The sequence below is a fragment of the Lissotriton vulgaris genome, chromosome 2_1 (assembly GCF_964263255.1).
Source record: "Lissotriton vulgaris chromosome 2_1, aLisVul1.2, whole genome shotgun sequence".
In the NCBI taxonomy this organism is placed as follows: domain Eukaryota; kingdom Metazoa; phylum Chordata; class Amphibia; order Caudata; family Salamandridae; genus Lissotriton; species Lissotriton vulgaris.
In genome coordinates, this window is record NC_141687.1 from 765,125,100 (window position 1) to 765,145,348 (window position 20,249).

General features: G+C 42.6%; 1 protein-coding gene across 3 annotated transcripts in view; it reads left to right on the top strand.

The window, feature by feature from the left end:
• Window positions 1–20,249, top strand: part of SSB (small RNA binding exonuclease protection factor La) — a 100,576-nt gene that overhangs the window by 18,193 nt on the left and 62,134 nt on the right. For 2 of the 3 annotated variants that reach the window (XM_086956087.1, XM_086956086.1), the window contains exons 2-3: window positions 8,260–8,336; window positions 9,869–9,972. In XM_086956087.1, coding sequence (XP_086812213.1) covers window positions 8,271–8,336; window positions 9,869–9,972 — 170 coding nt within the window. In that variant the 5' untranslated portion in view covers window positions 8,260–8,270. Of the gene's footprint in view, window positions 1–2,015; window positions 2,042–8,259; window positions 8,337–9,868; window positions 9,973–20,249 lie in introns of those variants that run through there. The other variant, XM_086956088.1, reaches the window with a different exon arrangement.

The window sequence follows — 20,249 nt, forward strand, 5'->3', positions numbered from 1 at the left end:
AGTGCGGCCCACCTCTCATGGCTGATTACGGCCCAGGGGACCCCATCCCCCAGCCAATGACAATTTTTATTTCTTCAAGGTAGGAGGCCTAGTGGCCCCCTCCTGTGCTACTTTCTGCGCTGGGGACCCCTTACCCCGGGGCATAGCCATCTCCTTCGGGAGTGAGCCTTAAAGCCCCTACGGTCCCAGCCTGCTCCTGCCGAGCCGGCATGCTTTTCACACCCAGGGAGCTGCTAAGATGCAGCTTGCTGGGGGTAAAAAGAAGTGTGCTCGTTTTGACCAAGCAAGAGCACCGCTCCCGTCATTTCATAGCAAACTGCAGTGTCCCGTTGGAGGGCACTCTGGTACATTGCTGGAGCCAGCCCTGTGGTAGGTGGCATCCCAGGGCCATTAATGGCTCCAGGAGGGGGGTCGTTTTTAAAATCGCACCGGGGCGTTGGTGCTGCTTTTTACTATACTAGCCCTGGGGAGGAAGCAGTCCCCAGGGAGGTGGCTGGATTCCCCCCCCCCCCCCATGCATTCTAATTAAAAATTGCCCTGTGGGGGGTTCCCCCGGCATGTGGGGGGTCCATGCAGCCCCTGTATCTCCATTTGTTGTTTTTGCCCCTGGGACATGACCCACCCGGGGGCCTAAAGCAAGCGCTGCGTGGGTTTTTAATTTATCTATCTGTTGGATTCGTGAATCTCGCAGAATTTTTTACATTATTTAAAATTTTTATTAAAGCTTTTTTGGGGGCTCTCTGGTACAGGGTGTTTCTACCCTGCCCATTTTCCTTTTTTTTTTTTTTTTTTTCAACCTTTTTGCTTGTGGCTCTCTTCAACCAAGTATCAAGATGGCTGCCAACACTTCCTGGTTTAAAGTGTTGGCAGCTAATCGGATCTCAGGCCCGAGATCGGGATATTCTGGCTTCCACTGCGGCCACATTTGTTTATCTGAGAACTCTTAAAATTTCTCAACTACTCAACGGATTTACACAATTTAACAGAGTGCTTTCTGGACCAAGAGCTACTTATTTGGTGTAATTCCGTTTAGCAGGTCGGGCTGTAGCTGCGTCAAAAGACTCATATTGAAATTAACACAGAGAAAAAACATTTTGGGACCCCCCTTTTTCTTGGCTTTCGCTTGACCGATCACCCTGGAAAATGTCAAGACAGCAGCTAACGTAACCGTCCCATAAGTTATTTTGTGGCTTACTTATTTGGTCACGAGCTGCATTTTAATATCTTGCCTAGTTGAGGCACCTGCTATAGATCGTTGTGTATCAGAGAAGTCTTAAGGGGTTACTAGCAGTAAGACCCAACAACTGCAGGACTACAGTATAGGCTCTGCATTAAAGGCCAACCTCCAGTAATCACTCCAAAAAGCGCTGAATCTCCTTACTTTGCCAGTTCAAATGAACACAGTAAAATCCTCTGCTCCACACAGTGACTTATATCCATATATATTCTGTTTCTGGAACACTTGGAGGCCAACTATGTACCCCTTTTGCAGGATGTCTTATAGGAGTTAAAATCTTTTGCTAAAGAGGGAGGCTGCCTGCATGGTTAGGCCGGGTGGCGGCTATCAAGATAACTGTTCCTTAAAGTACTTGCTTATGCAAACCATTCCCCTCCTTCTCCATGTCGCCATTGTCCCACAATTAAAACTCATAATCAGACACTCTATCTGGGCTGGGAAATGTCCCAAAATTTCAAGACTATTGAGCAAACCAATGTCAAAAGGGGATTGGTGTTGGCTATTACCAAGCTGCACAGGCCAGTTTCCTCAGAGTGGGACCAGGAAGAATTCAGGCATGTAGAATTTAATAAAATATCTTTTGTCCATGGGGTGTTGCTTCATAAACCTACTTGTCCTGTAACAAAATCCACTTGTCCCTTTTGTGCTACGTAATGCAGCAACAAATTATTGCAGCAATCTCATTATATAAGAGCTCTGAAATGGCCTCTCTAATTGGGTATGGGCTCTTTCCATAGTAGGATTTGAATACTAGCAATTCTGTTATGTTGCAGGTGGCTGCAGATCTACATACTGAGGCTGAAGGTAAGGGTAAGCAATAGTTCCAGGGTTGGAATGCCCTTTTAAGTCTGTGCAAACCTACTAACTTGCATGATTTTGTGGGTTTCCACCAACTCTTCTCTAATTTTTTTGCCATACTGAGAAAGGTTGAAAATACACTCCTGACCATGGGAGACAAAAAACTTCTTCCAGGGTTGGAAAAAGTGGTTGGAGGGGGAAGTGAACTTTCAAACACTCAGATTTCCGCATGCTCATGCTAAAATGTAGTTCACAAATATTTTCTATGATTGCTATTTCTTGGTCTGCTTCTGTAAACCCCCCCCACCACCTCACGTTTAAAGGTGAGGGCCCAGCAACTCCCTCACCAGTACGTTTTTACGTTTTATACTGGAGTCAGTCAGTTGTGCAGTCTGAGCTTACAACATTTACTTAGAGCACTCACCCTAAGAATAAAGGCTTTGCATTAATTAACTGTAAATACAAGTTTGAACAGCGTTAACACATGGACACAAGTCAAGTCATAAAGCTTTTATTCGATTTGAAAATACAAATCACACAAGCATAGACATATAAACAGTTCATTGTATACACGATTAATCTAAAAACATGGTAACTCAGATGATCTCAGATATTTCATAAAAGGGGGAAACATATAATAGGATACACTGGGGAACAAAACATGTTTAAAAATATGATATAGAATTAAAAAGCTAAAAAAGGGTCATGCATGTACGTACAGGAATAAAGATAATTATCACACATACTTTTCTTGGCAGCTGTACATTTGAGCAGTATTTCAATAGAGCTAGAACAAAATACAGTACAAAAGGGAAAGTTAGAGGGACCATACATTTACAGACAAAGGGCGTAATGCGAGATTAAATACAATATGCTGTTAAAGAAAATGTGTACAGACAGGAGTGTATAAAATTATGGCAGCACTACACTTCCTGGCAGCTGTACATTTCAAGATAAAAGTGGCAACAAAAAAACATATATCCACATTCTCTACGGAGGATAGTAACTCTAGAGCACTCTTAAAAGAACGAATATTGTATTTTATAAAGATAGGTTTTAGGTACCTTATTCTTAAAAAATGATAGAATTGACAGAAAAGTAAAAAATGACAGCAGCTTTGGCGTGAAGTGTTGTCGCATGGACAGAGAGTCTCAGATCTTAATTTCTGTACTGGGAAGGCGACAAGGTGATGTGCAATACCCAACCTAACGCGGGTTAGTACAAACTGATGAGAGGGTCGAGAGACATTCGAAAGGTAGGCTTGAAACCCCGGAGTTAAATTTAATTCTTTATAGAACTTCACGGTGGCTAACTTGCCATACACCATATCTCGCCCTTTCTTATTAAAGTTTAAAAATGTTTGTTTGATTTCTTTTTTGGGGATCGCAACCGCCAATTCGGGGTCAAGGAGAATATCAATTTCAAATAGGGTTTTGTACCAGTAATGAATGGATTTCAGCCACTCAATACGAAGTGAATAATCCAGGCCTATACAATCAAGAATAATTTCTTGAGTGAATCGAGTTTCTGACTTAGCCCAAATAGAACGCCACAATAAGAGTGGCCGAACGGCTGCTAAGTCGGAAATGAACTCGATCCCCACCTCATCATGGGTTAGTTGGACAGAGGCGGAGGGGGGGAGACATAACAATCTTTTTAGAAACTTATTTTCATCCTTTTGGAGCGATGGGCCCTCAGTATGTCCCCACACACCCGCCCCGTACAATGCAGAGGAAACACAACGTATGTTGTATATGTTAATCATATCTAAAATACTTCTCGATCCGAGCTTGGATGCAAACCGGAAAATACTACTGGTGGTTCGCAACATTTTCATCCTGATATTATCAAACTCGGGTATCCATGACCCGTCATTGGCGTAGGTGATTCCCAGATAGCGACAAGATGATACAGGTAAAATCATTTTGCTATCTAAGAAAAAGCTGGACTTCAGTTTGTTAGTGGACTGCCCACACTGCATTACATATGTCTTAGATTTGTTCACGCGAAGCCTTCTGTTTTGAATAAACAGCATAAATCTGTCAATTAGTCGCTGTAAACCAATCTGGGTACGAGATAAAAGAACGGCGTCGTCCGCATATAGTAATATTGGGACGGGTTTGCCTCCGATCAGAGGGGCATCTGCTGGGGTATCAACCAAGATGCGATCAATACAATTAATAAAAAGGGAAAATAAAAGGGGGGCCAACACGCATCCCTGGCGAATGCCCCGTGAGACTTTGAAGAACGGCGTACATTCGCCTAGGGTGCCATAACTAACTTTACAAGAGTCTCTCGTAGAGCCTGGCTAAAAAATGAACTATTTCCTTAGGTGCCCCTGACTCAAGTAAAACCTTCCAAAGAATGGCATGATCAACTAAATCAAACGCGCTGCTCAGGTCAGCAAAACATAAAAAAGATTGCCCTTTTTGGCTACAGTATATTTCTTTAAAATAAGGTCCAAATTTACACATTGCTCCAGGGTGCCCATACCTTTCCTGAAGCCATATTGCACTTTTGTTAAAATATTCATATCTGTAGCCCAAGTTTCTAATCTTTTGAGCAGAATTCTGCTCATGACCTTTACTGAGGCGTCCAACAAAGAAATCGGACGATAATTTGAACCCTCCGATTTACTCCCTTTTTTAAATAGGGGGATAATAACTGATTGACCCCAGGAGGGAGGGATATTACCTTCTACTGCACAGTTAAAAGTCCTCACCAGGATAGGAACCCACAAATTAGGTTCAGCTTTTAGATCAATGGGGACCCCGACGGGGCCCGGGGCCTTACCCCCCTTACTATTAGAAAGTCCTTCATGTCCCTCTTCCAGGGTTATTTCCAGGGGTAAGGGTATCCAAGAGGAGGGCTCAGTAGCTGGTGAAGTTAGGGGTATCCCTTCAGGGTTAAAAATATTAGTAAAATGGGTAATCCACTCCTCACAGGCAACATAAGAAGTTATTTCCGGGATTCCATCAGTGTTCAAAAAGGAACTATTAATTGTTTCCCAGTAAAGTTTGCAGTTTTTGGTCTCTGCTTCTTCCTTCAACTTATCCCATGATTCACTTTGTAAACCCTTTTTTCTGTTAGAAGTTGCCAATTTATAAATAACCCTTAATTGTTTAATTCTATTACTGTCTCGGGGTTTAATACCTAGGGCTTTCTTCAATTCCCGTAGAGCAACTGTACAGGATTTGTCAAACCAGCCTAGTTTTACAACTCTTTTAGATGAGGATTTCCTAGTAAAAATAGCATCGATAATAGTATTGAGCCTGATAAATTGTGATAACAGGAAATCAGGATCAATAACATTTTTTAGGCAATAACTGATTTCAGTTTTGCAACGGTCTATAACCTCCCTTTGTTTAGCCATGGAGTTGGTTCCTGTCCATTTAATCCTCGGACCGTTTGGTCTAATCGGAGCTATGTCAGTGGAACAGGTTACTCCAGACACTATATTTGCACCCCGTCCCGGTAGGGTAACACAGATGCTATTATGATCACTTAGACTTTCCTCTCTAATACATAGATTTAGGAAGTCTCCGTTGCTGGAATACAAAATGTGATCAATAAAAGTCCCAGCATCCCTCCCTGTGAAGGTGGGGCAAATAACATTCAACCTGTTTTTATTACAATTTAACAGACATAAATCTAGTTTAATTAACAGTTTATTTAGAATAGAGCCATAATGGCAATGTGGGAAATGAAGAAAATCCTTACTTCCATCCACACACCCCCTGGGATTAACCATCTCTGTACCAAAACCGCATGGATTCCCTTTTGATAAGTGGCAAGGCTGTAAATTAAAATCCCCTGCCTATAGGATATCAGCCCTTCTGTTTGAGATGCCCAAAACCTTTACGATTTCCTTTTCCAAAGGGAATAAAATATTCCCTCTGGTTACATCAAAGATATTATTATAAAAGTTGACAAGGACCAAATCGTTTCCCTTACCACATTCGACCCTTACTACCTGGCTGTGAGTATCCACAATTGTGCTGCTTTTGACTTTGTAATTACACAACTTGTTGGACAGTAGTATCAGAAGGCCCCCCTTGGCCCTACCTGAACTGGATTTAGTGGCATTAAGGCAATAAGATGAATACCCCTCTATATATACTTGCTCTTGGCACCAAGTTTCTTGGAGGAGGATTATATCAAATCCTTCCCCCTATAAACCTAGGCCAGAAGGGGGTGTCCAGTTTCCTTGCAATTCCGGCAATGTTCCAGGAGATAAGGGTAAGGCCAGCGCGCTTGGTTGAACCATTAGCAATAAACTCTGACTGGGAGTCCTGGGCTATAAGCAGAGTATCTGCCTTGGCGCTCTCACTTGGAACAATCTTCACGACACTGGGATCCACGCACGCTTCATTGATGATGCATAAAACATCGCTTTGAAGGTGCCAAACTACAGGACTACAAGTGGGAGTCTGGATGATATTGGGATAAGATTTGAAAGGGGTAGTTTGTGAGGGGCTACCTTCCTGTGCAGAGATCTTTCGTATGACAGCATGTCCACTAAAAGGTACGCAATCATTAGTATGTGTGACGTGGACATGTTGCATACGTGGATCCATCCCTAACTGCCTATTGTCAGACTGATTTAATGATGGTAAATGTTAATGTCAATCAACCATCTCGAGGCAATCAAATCTATTATTGGTGTGAATGCCTCGCCACCCATCACCCACAGGTTGTCCTCTGTTGGAGTACCAGGGGCGAGGTACCCACTCCCTACTCCTGTTCTTCTGGGTCAGCCATGGGCCTCCAAAATTCCAGGGATGTTCAGTGGGTATAACCCGATTTGGTGGTGGTATTGGGTGATGATAATTGAATGTGGGGGGATAGAAAAAGGAAAGTTGATGGGTGTCAATTCCCCCTCTCTTCTCCAGGTCTGGCCATGAACAGATATGATTCACGGTGGACGCATGGACATAAATATTACTTTAACTGCAGACTATGCCTTTCTCTGATCCATAATGTTGTCCTGTAATCTGGTAGCCAAGGGGGTTGGGCCTACGTGTTCCAGGGTGAAAATACACATGAAAATGTTGCACTTGGAACCAAACAATCTGTTGGGCTTTAGGAATTTCACTTCCCTGTAAGAATGTGTGTATATATATATATATATATTTTTTAAATAGTGGTGCTTCACTGGTTAGATGATTGCTGCCACGCAAATATGGCAAGAGCCATTGTTGAATAGGAGACACTGTGCTTCGGTAACATCTGCCCAGAGGTTTTCCCTGGTCGTTTATCACAATAACCTGGAACCCGCTGTTTACCACAACATTAGAAACTCTCCAGTTTTAAGCTTGGACACAGAGAGATGCACAAGAGAAGGTGACCTATTAACTGAGCTGGGTATTGACGAGTTTGAATGGCTTGGAAGAAAAAAGGGCTACCAGAAAGGAAGGCCTGACATTACGTCTTGCAGCACGCCATCAAACTGAATGCCAGCTGCCAAATTATGTAATTTGTGAGATGACTGGTGCTGAAAGAAGACCCAGAACTGCTAGCAGATGTTTGCAGATAACTCGTGGAGTCTAAATAAGGGCTGCCAACCCTGATGGGCAGCAGAGCAAGGCATGAGTCTGAAAGAGGAGTGGGAACAAATGCATACTAGATTACGTTTGACATCTGCTTTGAGGGAAGTCGCCGTCAAAAATGCTTGCTATTGGTATCCGAATGTGAACATAATGCTTACATGATATTTAACATGGTGGCAGATGCTGGTGGGGTTGTGGGGAAGCCAGAAAGCTGCTGCATTTATTATGGGAGTGCCCTAAATTCCAAATGTATTGTAGACCTTAGAGAAGATATTCCACACTAGCATGCCCAGATTCCCTGCTTATGTAATACTAGGACTTCCCAACATGCTTGCATTCCCACCTCCACTCACTGAGACATGACCAATACTGTGCGTCTTGTCACCACAACACAAACTATCATTGCATGGCAGAGTTCATTAAGACGTCTCATTGTCTTTAAATGGTTTCATTACCTTTCCATTATTATTGGAATGTCAGAAATATCTTTGTCAATAAAGCACAAAAAGCAGAAATTCGACTCACTATGGGGCCCTGAGGGTTTATTCACAGAGCTTTGTCATCTAGTGTGGTTTCTAATTCGTTTGGAGTAAATGCAACTAAATAAGTACATTTAAGATGTATGGAGTGTTGGTGTCTGTTCACAATATATTCATTTTTTATGAACATTTGCAGGATTTTGAGAAATGGCAGAAAATGGCGCCAAGGAACAAATCTCTGATCTGGAAATCAAAATATGTGAACAAATGGAGGTATGATGTTGGACTTGGTGTTTTTGTGTGAAGTCATATTGCTTGTTCACGGTCCAATGAATCCTCCTAATATTCACTGCAGTGTGTGCATGTGACAAATTAGTAATCTATATTAAATTGTTAAACTTGAAAATCCTTTTATGTTTTCTGGGTTGGGTTTCTTATATTTGACCAACTTTTTAAAGGCTACGTTGTCTTGGTTTATAGTGTATGTTGGTGAAACAACTCTGTGATGGCTGTGATTTTACTTTACGAGGGTCCTCTCCTCATCTCCCTTCGTTATTCTGACAGGCTCGGAGCAGTACCTTGGTTGTCTTCTGTTTTTAAAGGGGTCACTCATACTGATTTCAACAAGCCTTTCCCTCACCCGCCTTGGCAATATGAACTTCATACTGTTTTTTTACTATGCCAGTGGAACAAGATCTCAGCAATATAGTGGGTAAAACGTGAAGAACAATCTAAGTCCAGTGTTTTTTAGCTTTTTTTTTTCCAGCTGCTATTTAAATGTAAAAGGAACAAATGATGGATGGAACGCTGAACAAATCCAATATTCACCCCAGTTACAGATCTGGGTTTAATCCTATAGTTATTTTAATCTATTTTTTTGCTAACCACGCCACCCCATTTTTGTTACCCAGCCATATGCAAATTAGTTTTGACCCTGTTCCCCATTGGACCAGACCATCCCGATATGCCAGGCCCTTCCTGGACCAGAAACTGCCACTCTAGGACTGATTTCGGGCATCACCCCCTCAGCCAGGCAAGTTTGAACAGTGAGGTCCGGTCCTACGTCTGGGCATACCTTTCCCACGTAGGGCCACAAAAGCAGAATGAACAAATGATGGACGGAATGCTAAACAATACAAACATTCACCCCCAGTCACACCGATCTAGGTATCGGTCCACCATGTAGGGTCTCAGTAGGACTTCAGTCAGCGCCAGGACACCTTCGGGTAACAGTTGCATTTTAGAAGTAACAACATATCATAATCCATATTTTGACTGTCATCATTGGAAGCAAGGTCAAGGCTGATTTGCATATATATGGCTTGGGCCAAGCTGGGGTGGCATGGTGAGCAAAAACCAACAGATTTAACCCAGATCTGTGACTGGGGGTGAATTACAATGTTCAGCATTCCAGCCGTCACTTATTTTGATATTTAAATGTATGCAATGCTATCCACTCTTATACAGTGGGTGTTTGTCTTTGTAAAGCTTTACTGTGAATGTCTAGTACCTTACCTCTAGTTAAAATGCTTTAATTGCCTGATTGTGATCTACATCTGTTTATTGTAAGATCTCACCAAACACTTGCGTAGAGCTGGCATTCGTCTTGACTGCCTGGTTAAAGGGTCTCCTCTGAAGTCCCAGACAAGTGACTATTCTTAGATCCGAAATTGTTATATTTTGGGACCAAATGTTCATATGTTGTAGATATGTCATTTGTCCTTTTGTTAAACTTGTCCTAAATAGCTTCATATAAATGCTTGCATTTATACCTTTGGTCAGAACACTCATGGTTTGTTTTACAGTATTACTTCGGCGATCACAATTTGCCAAGAGACAAATTCCTAAAGGAACAGATCAAACAGGATGAAGGTTGGGTTCCACTGCAAACAATGATAACATTTAACAGGTGAGAGACTAAAATCTGTTTTCGTTGTAGTAATAGTTCCATTTCATGCTTGCACGTGAAATTCTAGTGCTATTTAAATGTTCACATGTACTGTGGAGTAACCCCCCGTATGGTCACTCTTGCATTGGTCACCACTGTATAATGAAACTGTTCTTGTAGAACACTTTTGGCTCTCTCAAAACCAATATGCTCAAGCATTTCCCTGACCATACATGGATCTTATTTTTTGGAGTGGTGTCAATTGGTGCCGCTTGTCAAAATTATTGCATTATTAGCAAAATAAGACCGGATTCTTCACACAAACTTATTCTGCCACCTACCGTTTCTATTCTGCATATGTACTGGTGAAAGCAATCCTTCTGTGCGTTTCCTTTGGCCTTCAGGCCTCTTCTTGATTTGTATCCCTTTTCTTTCCCGTCATACTTCTTTCTATTTTCCAAAGGAGGTGAGACTTCTTACCAGTAGTGTCAAGGTTCAAATGGTGGTCTTTTTCACTGACCCACCCCTGCAAATTATTAGTCTTTTCCATGAGACTTTGTGTTTTCAGACTGCTTCATAAAATGCTGCCTCAATGTGTGAAACATCAGTACAGGAACAGGTGTGGCTTGGGGCTTTCAGATACAGCTGCTGTAGTCTGGTTGAAGAATCGCAAACTCCACACGTGATTCAGATGGATTGCTAAGTCACTTAATGCAAACCACAAAAAAAGCCTTAACTAGTGAGGACTAAACTCTGTACTCTGGTAGCATGGTTTCCTACTGGATATCTAATAATCCTAGTCCTGACGTTCATTTTGTTTTCTCTGCCACCGTGTCTTATTGATAAACCAATTTTATGTCCTCTAAAGGGTGAGAGAGTCCTGGACAGTTGACGTTAGTTTCATTTCTTTCTTCTCAAAATACAGCGTTGTTAGTGTTGTCTGCCATGATTTGGAGCACTGCACTGTGGTCTGTGCTATCAGTTTGCACGTGGACTGTCCATCCTGACGGGGATGTCGGTCTTAATTGTCCACTAAAAACCTGGCTTTGCTTTTGTCTTCGTTGGTGGCTTTAGCCTGTTTGATCAGTTCTCAGCTTATGTAATAAATGTGATTTTGTGAATTCCTTTCCCTGTGAAACACCGTACATATTGAATGCATCCCTTGCCACTATCACAAGAAGGTCCAATTGTTGTACTGTCTTACCATTACTTTCATTGGTTGTATGCAAAATGGATGCATGCAATTCACAATCTTCTAGGGAATGAAGCCTGACCGGATGGTTTCCTTTAATTGGCTTGAACGTGAAAGCTTTTCTTGCAGGCTCTAATCTCAATCTCAAAGTTTTTAGAAGGTTCCAGGGCAGTTGGTAGTCGTTGACTCAATCCCAGGTGATTTAACAAATCGATTGTCAATGTCCAGTTGACAGTTATAATGCAAAGTACCCTTTCTGTACAGAGGCTGCATTGTCCACTCCATTATTAACTTTTGTTGGTAGGTTCCCACTTCAGGAGGACTACATGGCGAACTTACTAGAATTCTCTCCCGCCTCTCCTTGCAGAGTTTTAAATAGCGCTGGCTAGACCCGAAGGTATCAGAGCTCGTTACATGATGCAAAAAGTTGCATCTGTTGCAGGAATCTAGTATAGGCATAGGAGAAAACCATGCGATAACACAATAAAATAGGTTAATATCGCGTAGAATAGCCAAGACGCGCATCTTATAGGGAATGATAGGTAGGGGGGGGGGGGGGGGGGAACAGGGGAGGTGAAAGCAGATGGAGTAAAGCAGACCGGCAGGGGGAAGTATTCTAGTTCAACATTTACACCCTACTGAAGTGGGAACCTACCAACAAAAGTCAATGATGGAGTGGACAATGCAGCCTCTTTACAGGAAGGGTACTTTGCATTATAAGTGTCATGGTGGATTCAGACATAGAGTGCTGTTAAGTAATCACCCTTTAACTTCATTTGTTATACTTGTTTGCTAATCTAACAAGTAGGGTTTAAAGTTTTTCTTCTTTCTTTTCTTCAATTGGGATGAAAAAAAGTGCATTCATAAGCCTTTAAGATGCAGTGATTTATTTTTAACCAGTTGGATCATATCCAACTTCGATGAAAGAAAACCATTCACTCTTGACTTATCCTTTTGTAATAAACTGGCAGATACTAAATACTGTATACAGAGAGTTCTCGTAACCATTATAAGGACCCTAGTCCAGATGAGCAGGCGTGTTCTGAGAGCAACTTCGCAACCACACAGGCCTGTTTACAAAGGTTTAATCAGTTGACCCTGGAAAGAGTAGAAAGGTTTATACTAACTCCACATCCGGATCTCCATCGGACCCCTGTCCAGCATCAGTACTCCACATGGTTCCTACTTCGCACCACTTGTAAATAATATTCTCGATTCAGGGTCTTTCCTTGATAGGGCGTAATAGTGATTTTTTTTTTAAAACTTTTTTTCCCCCCGCTATCTTGAAGTAAACCCTCACGACCCCACTGAGGTCACAAATTACCAGCCAGTCTTATGTCTTCCCTTTCCACCTAAAGTCCTGGAAAACGCCCTAATAAAATACCTGGTACATTTTCCATCAAATACTCATTCAGCAATTAACTAAAATGAGGATTACAGGTATGTCCTCCAAATTAATCAGCTAGTTTTTACTTAATAGAGAGCAAACCCTAAAGTTGGGAGGACATGCATCACACACTTTTGCTTTGCCGTGTGGGGTGCCCCAGGGGTCTTCATTATCCCCAACTTTATTAAACATTTACGCTACCCCACTGACTAAACTTATCCGTTCCTACGCGTACAATGCGATCTGTTAAGCGGATGATACACAACTAGTGGTGTCATTAACATTGGAGCCAGATAAAGGAGCAAATAAGTTCAATGTGTGCATGGCCCACATCAAATGGATGCACGATAACTGTTCAAAGCTTAAACAGGGAAAAAACTGAGGTACTGCTATTTGGTAAAAATACCTTGTTTTGAAACGGCACCTGGCGGCAAGTTGTGGCAAGTCGATGTACATCTCCAGTGAGAAAGGTAAAGAACCTGGGAGTTATGTTAGATGATCAAATAACTTTCTTGGACCAGGTCAACCTTACCACATCTTACTTTCTTATGCTGAAAATTCTAAGGAAAGTTTTCCCCCTTCATTCCGATGGCTCTACAGAAATCGTTGCCTTGATATTATCAAGGATAGACTACTGTAATGCTCTCTATATGGGGGAAAATAAACAGATTGTATGGAAGCTAGTCACTTCAAAATGCAGCAGCAAGTCTACTACTTAAAATCCCAAAGTTTAGTCCAGTCTCCAAAGCTATTTGTGATCTGCACTGGATGCCTGTTATGGAGAGGGTTCAATTCAAATCATTGTGCATTGTTCACCAGACACTTTACAATGTTGGCCCGGTTTACTTAAATTAATCATACAGTACACCCCACGATTTAATCTTAGATTGTCATCGACCTCCCTTCTGGACATTCCCAGGGTACAGACTGTAAAGTGGGGTGGTAGAAGCTTCTTCTACCTTACCTGTAAATTATGGAACACATTACCACTCACCCTGAGGACCCAAACTAATAGACTTTCAGAAAACCCCTTAAAACTTGGTTATTCTTAGCCAGGTCTTAGGCCAGGGCCTGCCCTCACGGTATGACCACACTGGCAATTTTCAGCGCTAAGAGGCCTAGGCATTCATGAAACTAATCATTCACTAAAATGGCCCTTTTGTCAAAGGTTTATAAGTTCCTGCTAACACCGCAAATATTTAATTTTTGTGATGTTACACTATGTCCTGGATAATGCAGTTTGTTCAGGATATAGAGGCCTCCTACTAGCTTCCATATGTTGGTAGCCGAGGGTATCGCACTTCACTATTTTTTTTTTTTGGGTCTTTTGTTGGCAGTTTTACATATGACGTTATCATCTTGTTGTTTAGCATTGAGGCAGTACAGGGGTTTACATAAAATTGACATTTGTTAAAGTTAGTATTTTCTGCGTAAGCAGTCGATCCTTTCTGTGAATATACTATAGTGCTAACATAACATCACATTTATAAATTGTTTGTGAGGAGTCCCAACATTTGAGCTGAGTCATTACAGTGACTGAGATTGGCACGTAACACTCGCTAGCATCTTACTACTCACTTGTGATACATGGAGCCACCAGCATTTCAGGAGTCAGATTTGCCTTGGATCATAACATTGTAGATCAATCTTTATAATTCAGAGTTCACAACTAAATTATAACCAACCGGGTGGGGAAAAGAGATCACTTTTGCTCCATGCAATTTCCAGACATAGCATGATCCAAACAGTTCTCTTATTTCTTCAGGATGCTCCACTTCTTGTACCGTACTCATGTTCAAAAACTATTAAGCTATATGAACCCTGGTATGCGGGTGTGTTATTTTAGTTTTAAAACTTCCCTGCCATCATTCCCTTGAGGGCACAATGCCAATTGTAGTGCCATTAGTATTGCGTCCCAGTTGGAGGATATAGGATATTTACGCAAGCCTAGAGTGTCTTCTCTACGAAGAGATATTCCTCCGCCCTAGCCACTTTAAGTATAGAGTGGGACCAGACCTGTAGCTATGCTGGATTTCCAACGTTGTGTGATGAGGCACTAAGCCACCACCAGGCCAACGTTCCGAAACCTGGAGGTAGCTTTTTGTCCCTTGTGAACATGCCCAGTATGCAGATCTCCTGTGTGTTTGGCGGTGTTCTGTCAGTGCACTCGGACAGGTATCTCGTTACTACCTCTCTGTATTCATGTAACTGGGGACACGACCATAGCATGTGTAGAATATCCGCGTCAAGGTTACATCATGTACAACTAGCATCTGCTCTGTGAAAGTACCAATTCAGTCAGGTGTGAGATGTTCCCTGTGTAGTATGTAATACTGGATCAGCCGGAACCTTTCATTACGGGGATTAATATAGAGCTTGCTAAAATTGTCCCACTCTTTGGATGTACATGGACAGGTTAGATCTGTTTATCAGTGAGTGTGCAGTGGAGCCAGATCTATTACTGTCTGTGTGCAAGGTGGCTGAGCAAATCTAGTAAGATGTTTACCCACTCCCATGACATGTACATATTGCATTAGGAAATGTGTTTGTAGCTCCGCTCCTGTGTGACGACTCCCCAGTGTTGCATCGTACACATCCAGGATGTGTAACTGAGAAATGAGCTCCGCTGTATCCTTCCTCCTCCTCTTATGGCTTACGTCATGAGTATGCCATCACGGTAGAAGTCACCTAGAATGTGGCCCGAGCTCATACTAAGGTGCCGTTTCTGCTGTTGTCGTTCTCCTGCTGCCCTTCGGCATTCCCAGTAGTGTCAACGCAGATGTGTATGGTGTGATATGTTTAGTTGGAACCAGGCATCGATGGAAGGAGCTGCTGGCAACCTGTACTAGTAATGGGAGTGACTTGGGTGGTTTTACACATGGGTGGAAGATATGGAGCACTGTGTCTAAGGTGTTTGGGGACCATTCTCAGCCATATTTGATAGATGTTCTGCTACCCATTGGGCAACCACTGAAACTGGGATGCTGAGGAATGGGGTTCTAGGTTGGGCAATGACCGGCCACCTTGAGCCGAGGGTAAGTATAGTTTGGCTAGAGGCACTCTTCATTGTGATGTGTTCCTTATGAAATTGCGAAGTGTACTTTCTAGGGGACAAAAGGACTGGAGTAGATGGTGATAGATTAGCAAAGAGATACAACAGTTCAGAAGCACCACCATTTTGATAAGTGCCGCTCTTCCTGTGATTGAATTTGTGATGTCGGGGAGGTAAGTACCCTGACAATATTGCCATCCACCTGGTCCTGGTTGGTGTGAAAAAAATTGAATTCCTAATTATCGGAACACGGTCGGCTCTAATATGACTAGTGTCACCTACAGTGAGGGCCGGATCTGGTGAAAGGAAGACGCACAGTAACAGACATTCTGGTCTCCATGTATCAGCCAGTGGGTCAAGGAGGACAATATCCATCCCAGCCAGTATCTTATATTCCGCATTAAGTAATGCTGGTGAGCGGGACGAGCCTAGTTGTGTGGGATCTCAGGTTTGAGTAATGTTACTACTGTAGCCTCATTAAGAGTCTGGTATATGCTAACTGCAGTCTCATAAATCCTTAGCAGCTGTGGGGCTAGGATACCTATGTATGTATTGTAGTATTCGGATGGCTAAAGCGCAGATCATTCCTTGTATCTCAATGAGTTTGATGGGGATGTCCAACGCCATGCATTGATCTGGTGTCAATGTGGGCAGTGTCATATATCTACTAGTCCTCACTGCTGAGCCCACTCCCCTTAGTTTGAGCGCATTAGTGGAGGCAGTTGTGTAGTAAAGAGGCAGGGGAGAAGCGACCCAGGCCTCTGTTCATGACGTTGTTAAAAGTCCCCGCCAAGCCTCAGCCAAGGTAAGCTACACCACTTAGTGACACCCCTGTTAAAGACCGCACAAACTGGTCCTGTCTGCCTATATGCTACCCACCAGTACATGTCTGCTATCCAGTCTACCTTTTATAAAAATATATCTACCCCCATGTCTGTATCTACCTCCTCAACCGAGAAGGGTGTGCCTGGCCAATCCAGATAGTTACTCCTTGCACGTAGTAGGAGAAATTTGTGGCAAACTCTGCCCCTCCTCTGCCGCTGTAGCTTAGAAGTTTCCTAAAGCGTAAAATGCGTCTCCTGTAGGAGTGAGATTTGGGTCTTGTAGTGTTTAAGGTAAGCATATGCTGCGTATTTCCGGAAAGGTGTGCAGACCATGCACGTTCTAAGGAAGGTTTGTTGCTCAGTCATGATGTATCTGCATAATGAAGGGCAGTATCCCCAGGGTCCGCTTATTCATATAAGCACCTAAAGAATACATAGGCGAAAAATAGCTAGTAGTGTGCATGACTAACTCTGTGTAACCTTACAGTAACTTGTGTGAACATGCTAACACAAGAATGCCAAAAGTGGCCTCCACTAACTGTAGAGGCTACCCAAACTATCACTCAAATTATGTGTGATAACCTAACTTCCCGCCCCCACCCCAAAAATGGTATAGGGAGGGCATGTGCCTTGTGAGGGTCTTTTGATTGGTTCCTCCCCCCCCCCCTCCCCCAATTGCCAGTAGTTGGGCCCATATGGAGCGGTAATCTCACTTGACGGTTCCCCCAGTTGGGACTGGTGTTGGCCAAAAGGAGGATTGCAATTATTGGATGAGCTCACCTCCCCCCACAGTGGGAAACTAGGCCAACGACTTGAGAGAGTGGGCCACAGCAGAGTTGATTCGAATGCGGTGAGTTCGAAGAGACGAAAAGAGAGGAAGATGTGAGGTCGTGGCATATCATGACCACGGAATCTTTAGCAGAGAGACCCCCGCCTCACAAGCAATTGAGGGAACGCAGGCTAATAGAGGTGGATCAGAAGCGAGGGGGTAGACTGGGCCCAACCTCTGGTCATAAAACATATTAGGAAGCCCAGAGTGTGACATCAGTTGACCTATGATATAAGATATGAAGAGATGTTTCTAGGGTGTGTCTCTGGAGGGGTGGAGGGAGGGCTGAAATAAAGTTTACATTGTTGGGATTTGTTGACGGGAGTTACAACTGTTTATATCCAACTACAGTACTGGGTGACTTCACACCAGATTCTCAATGTGAACATATCCTTAACAGATGGAGTCTCATTATTTTCCTTTCTTTGTGTATTTGCAACTCAAATGTATGTGCTACCTAAAGGTTGTCACGATTGCATTATGATCCTGGTAGGATGGCCATTCGATTTTTATTTTTTTTAAACCCTTTCGGACAAATATACTCTAATGCTCTCTGTGTAGTTAGAGTAGTCTTAGCCTTCTGAATGATAGTAAACCATGCATACTCGGCATAGAATGTAAAAGGTGACCTAGTGATAAGGTGGGGGTCTCTTCTGCATAGCAAAGGCTGCAATGACAAGAGCTTGCGCACAATGATAATGTCCTCTAATCACTGAATCCAACAGTCCACTTCAATATGAAATGGGTTTGTATCCTAAAGAATGTTTCTGCGTAGGTACAGCTGTCCTCATTTGATCATTGCAGAACTCCTTGGTATAATCAGAAGTTCCGAAAACTGGCATTTGTTGTGTCTTCAATTTCTGAAAAGTTTCCCTAATCTCTGATGTCCACGTTATCTTGTCATTTTGTCTTTTGCTTGTTTAATTGAAGCCAGCAAATGCGCTTTTAAAGTGCTGAAATCAAAAACCCGTGTATCACATAATTGTATAGATAAATTCTGCATTCCTTTTAACGGTTTGTGCCACAGTGATTTGAAGATGCTGCTCTCTGGTTATTAGTCAACCAGAAGCTGGCAGTAATTGCCCGAAATAATGGACTTGACGGTACTGGACTTTCTCCCTTGTATCCTCTCTGCGCAAGTATAACCAGAATAGATGTAGTATCGTTCCTACACTGCTATTCTGTAAGACCACAAACTAGTATGTCATTCAAATGCTGCAACAATGTACTGTCACTAAAAGGTTTGTCAGATCATTTTTCGCCACTCTTTTGAAAATGCTAGGTCTCGCAATAACCCTTGAGGTATAAGAGGATGCAACTAGAGATCCACGATAGGAGAATGCTGCAAATAATGGCTGTTTGAATGAAGGAGGATGCCGAAAAATGCATTTCTCCGATCTCCAAGAGAAAAATTTAGTATTCTGAAAAATGTGTCAAAATAATGGAGGTGGTCAGGAACAATTAGAAATTCCCAGACCACTACATCGTTCAGGTGATGTAGGTCTTGAACCATTTACCAAGGATTAACCTTAGACTTCTTAATCAGGTGAATCTGGGTGCTACAAGGAGATACTCGAGGGTAAATTGCTCCATGCTCCAGCAATGCCTATATAGTAAGGGTGATGCCCTCATCTGCTGTAGAAAGAGGATACTACCTCACTCTAGGTAAGAAAGCACCTTCCTGTAATATAATCGTAAATAGTCTAGCAGTATGAATAAGGCCTACATCATGTGGACCTTTAGTCCACAAGGTGTTTGGTACTTGGGAAAGATCTGCTTCCCTAACCGAATCAAAAGCTTTAGCTGATGTGGGGGTCCTTTCTTCCAATAATGACCTTAACAGTAGAATGACAATTCTAAGAACACTGTTTGTCTTTCTGGATGGCACCAATATTTCCCTAACCACCTTTTGTGGCTCAGTGAATATAAACCTGTTCATAAAACATGGTTATGGTCACTGACTATCAGCGCGCCATAGGTTGGTGTTGCCTCCTAAGGCATCTGTTTGCAATATTAACTTGGTTTCGGGTAGCCAAGAATCTTGCCCTTGTCGCTGAAAAGGAATTCTTTGGGTAACTGGGCCTCCCTTCCCAGTAACTCTGGTGTCTCTGCTAGTATGATAAACACTGATCTGGTAAATTTGGTAAATGCTATCACATCAGCAGGCTGTGCTCTGATTTTCATCTCCATTAGAGGAATCTACTGTTAATGCCATAATCTTGGAGGGTAGAACAAATCGTGGTTTAATCGGACTCAAAATGAATGGTACCATTTAACTTGGCTGCTTTCTGTTTTCATCTGCGCCACTTAACAGGTTGGCGAGATGTTATGGCCATCAATGTGTCTCCCTCCTATTTTCATCTCTACTGGTTTAGTAAATGGAACCGTCATTACTTCCCCAGATATTTCTTGTATGTCCATTGATCTATTAGCGATTTAAAGGTCTCCCTCTCTAATAGATCAGGTTGCTCCTGTATCTGGGGAATGCATACTGTTTGCTATGTCACTGTGGTTCCTCATTTGGTCTGTGCATCACTGACCATACTGGTTACATGGAAATATGGGCACCTTCATTGCGTATATCCTCCCACATAATTAATCTGGAAAGAATTTCCTCCTCTCAATTACACTTCCCTGTCCACTTTGAAGTATAGCCACCACTGGGGGTTCTTGGTAACTTTGCTGTGGCGGTACTTGTGCTTGAGGTGTTACTGTTTGCACATTTTGCGGTGGTATTGAGGTACATATATTACTTGAGGGTTTGACTGTGGCTGTACTGCTGTATTTCCTTACGGGGGTTCTTATTTATCTGATTTTTAGGCAGTCACTGCTCAAGCTTTCTCATGAAAAATGAACGTTTTTGTAGATTCTAGCTGCTGTTTTTTGTGGCTCTAGGCTTATTCCTCCCTCCTTCAGCTGGGCTTGTTCTTGTCCTTTGTCATGGGCAGCTCCAGTCACAGCAGATCGGGAATGCAAAAATTGCAAGTAATTAAGGGACGCTCACATGTGGCAGG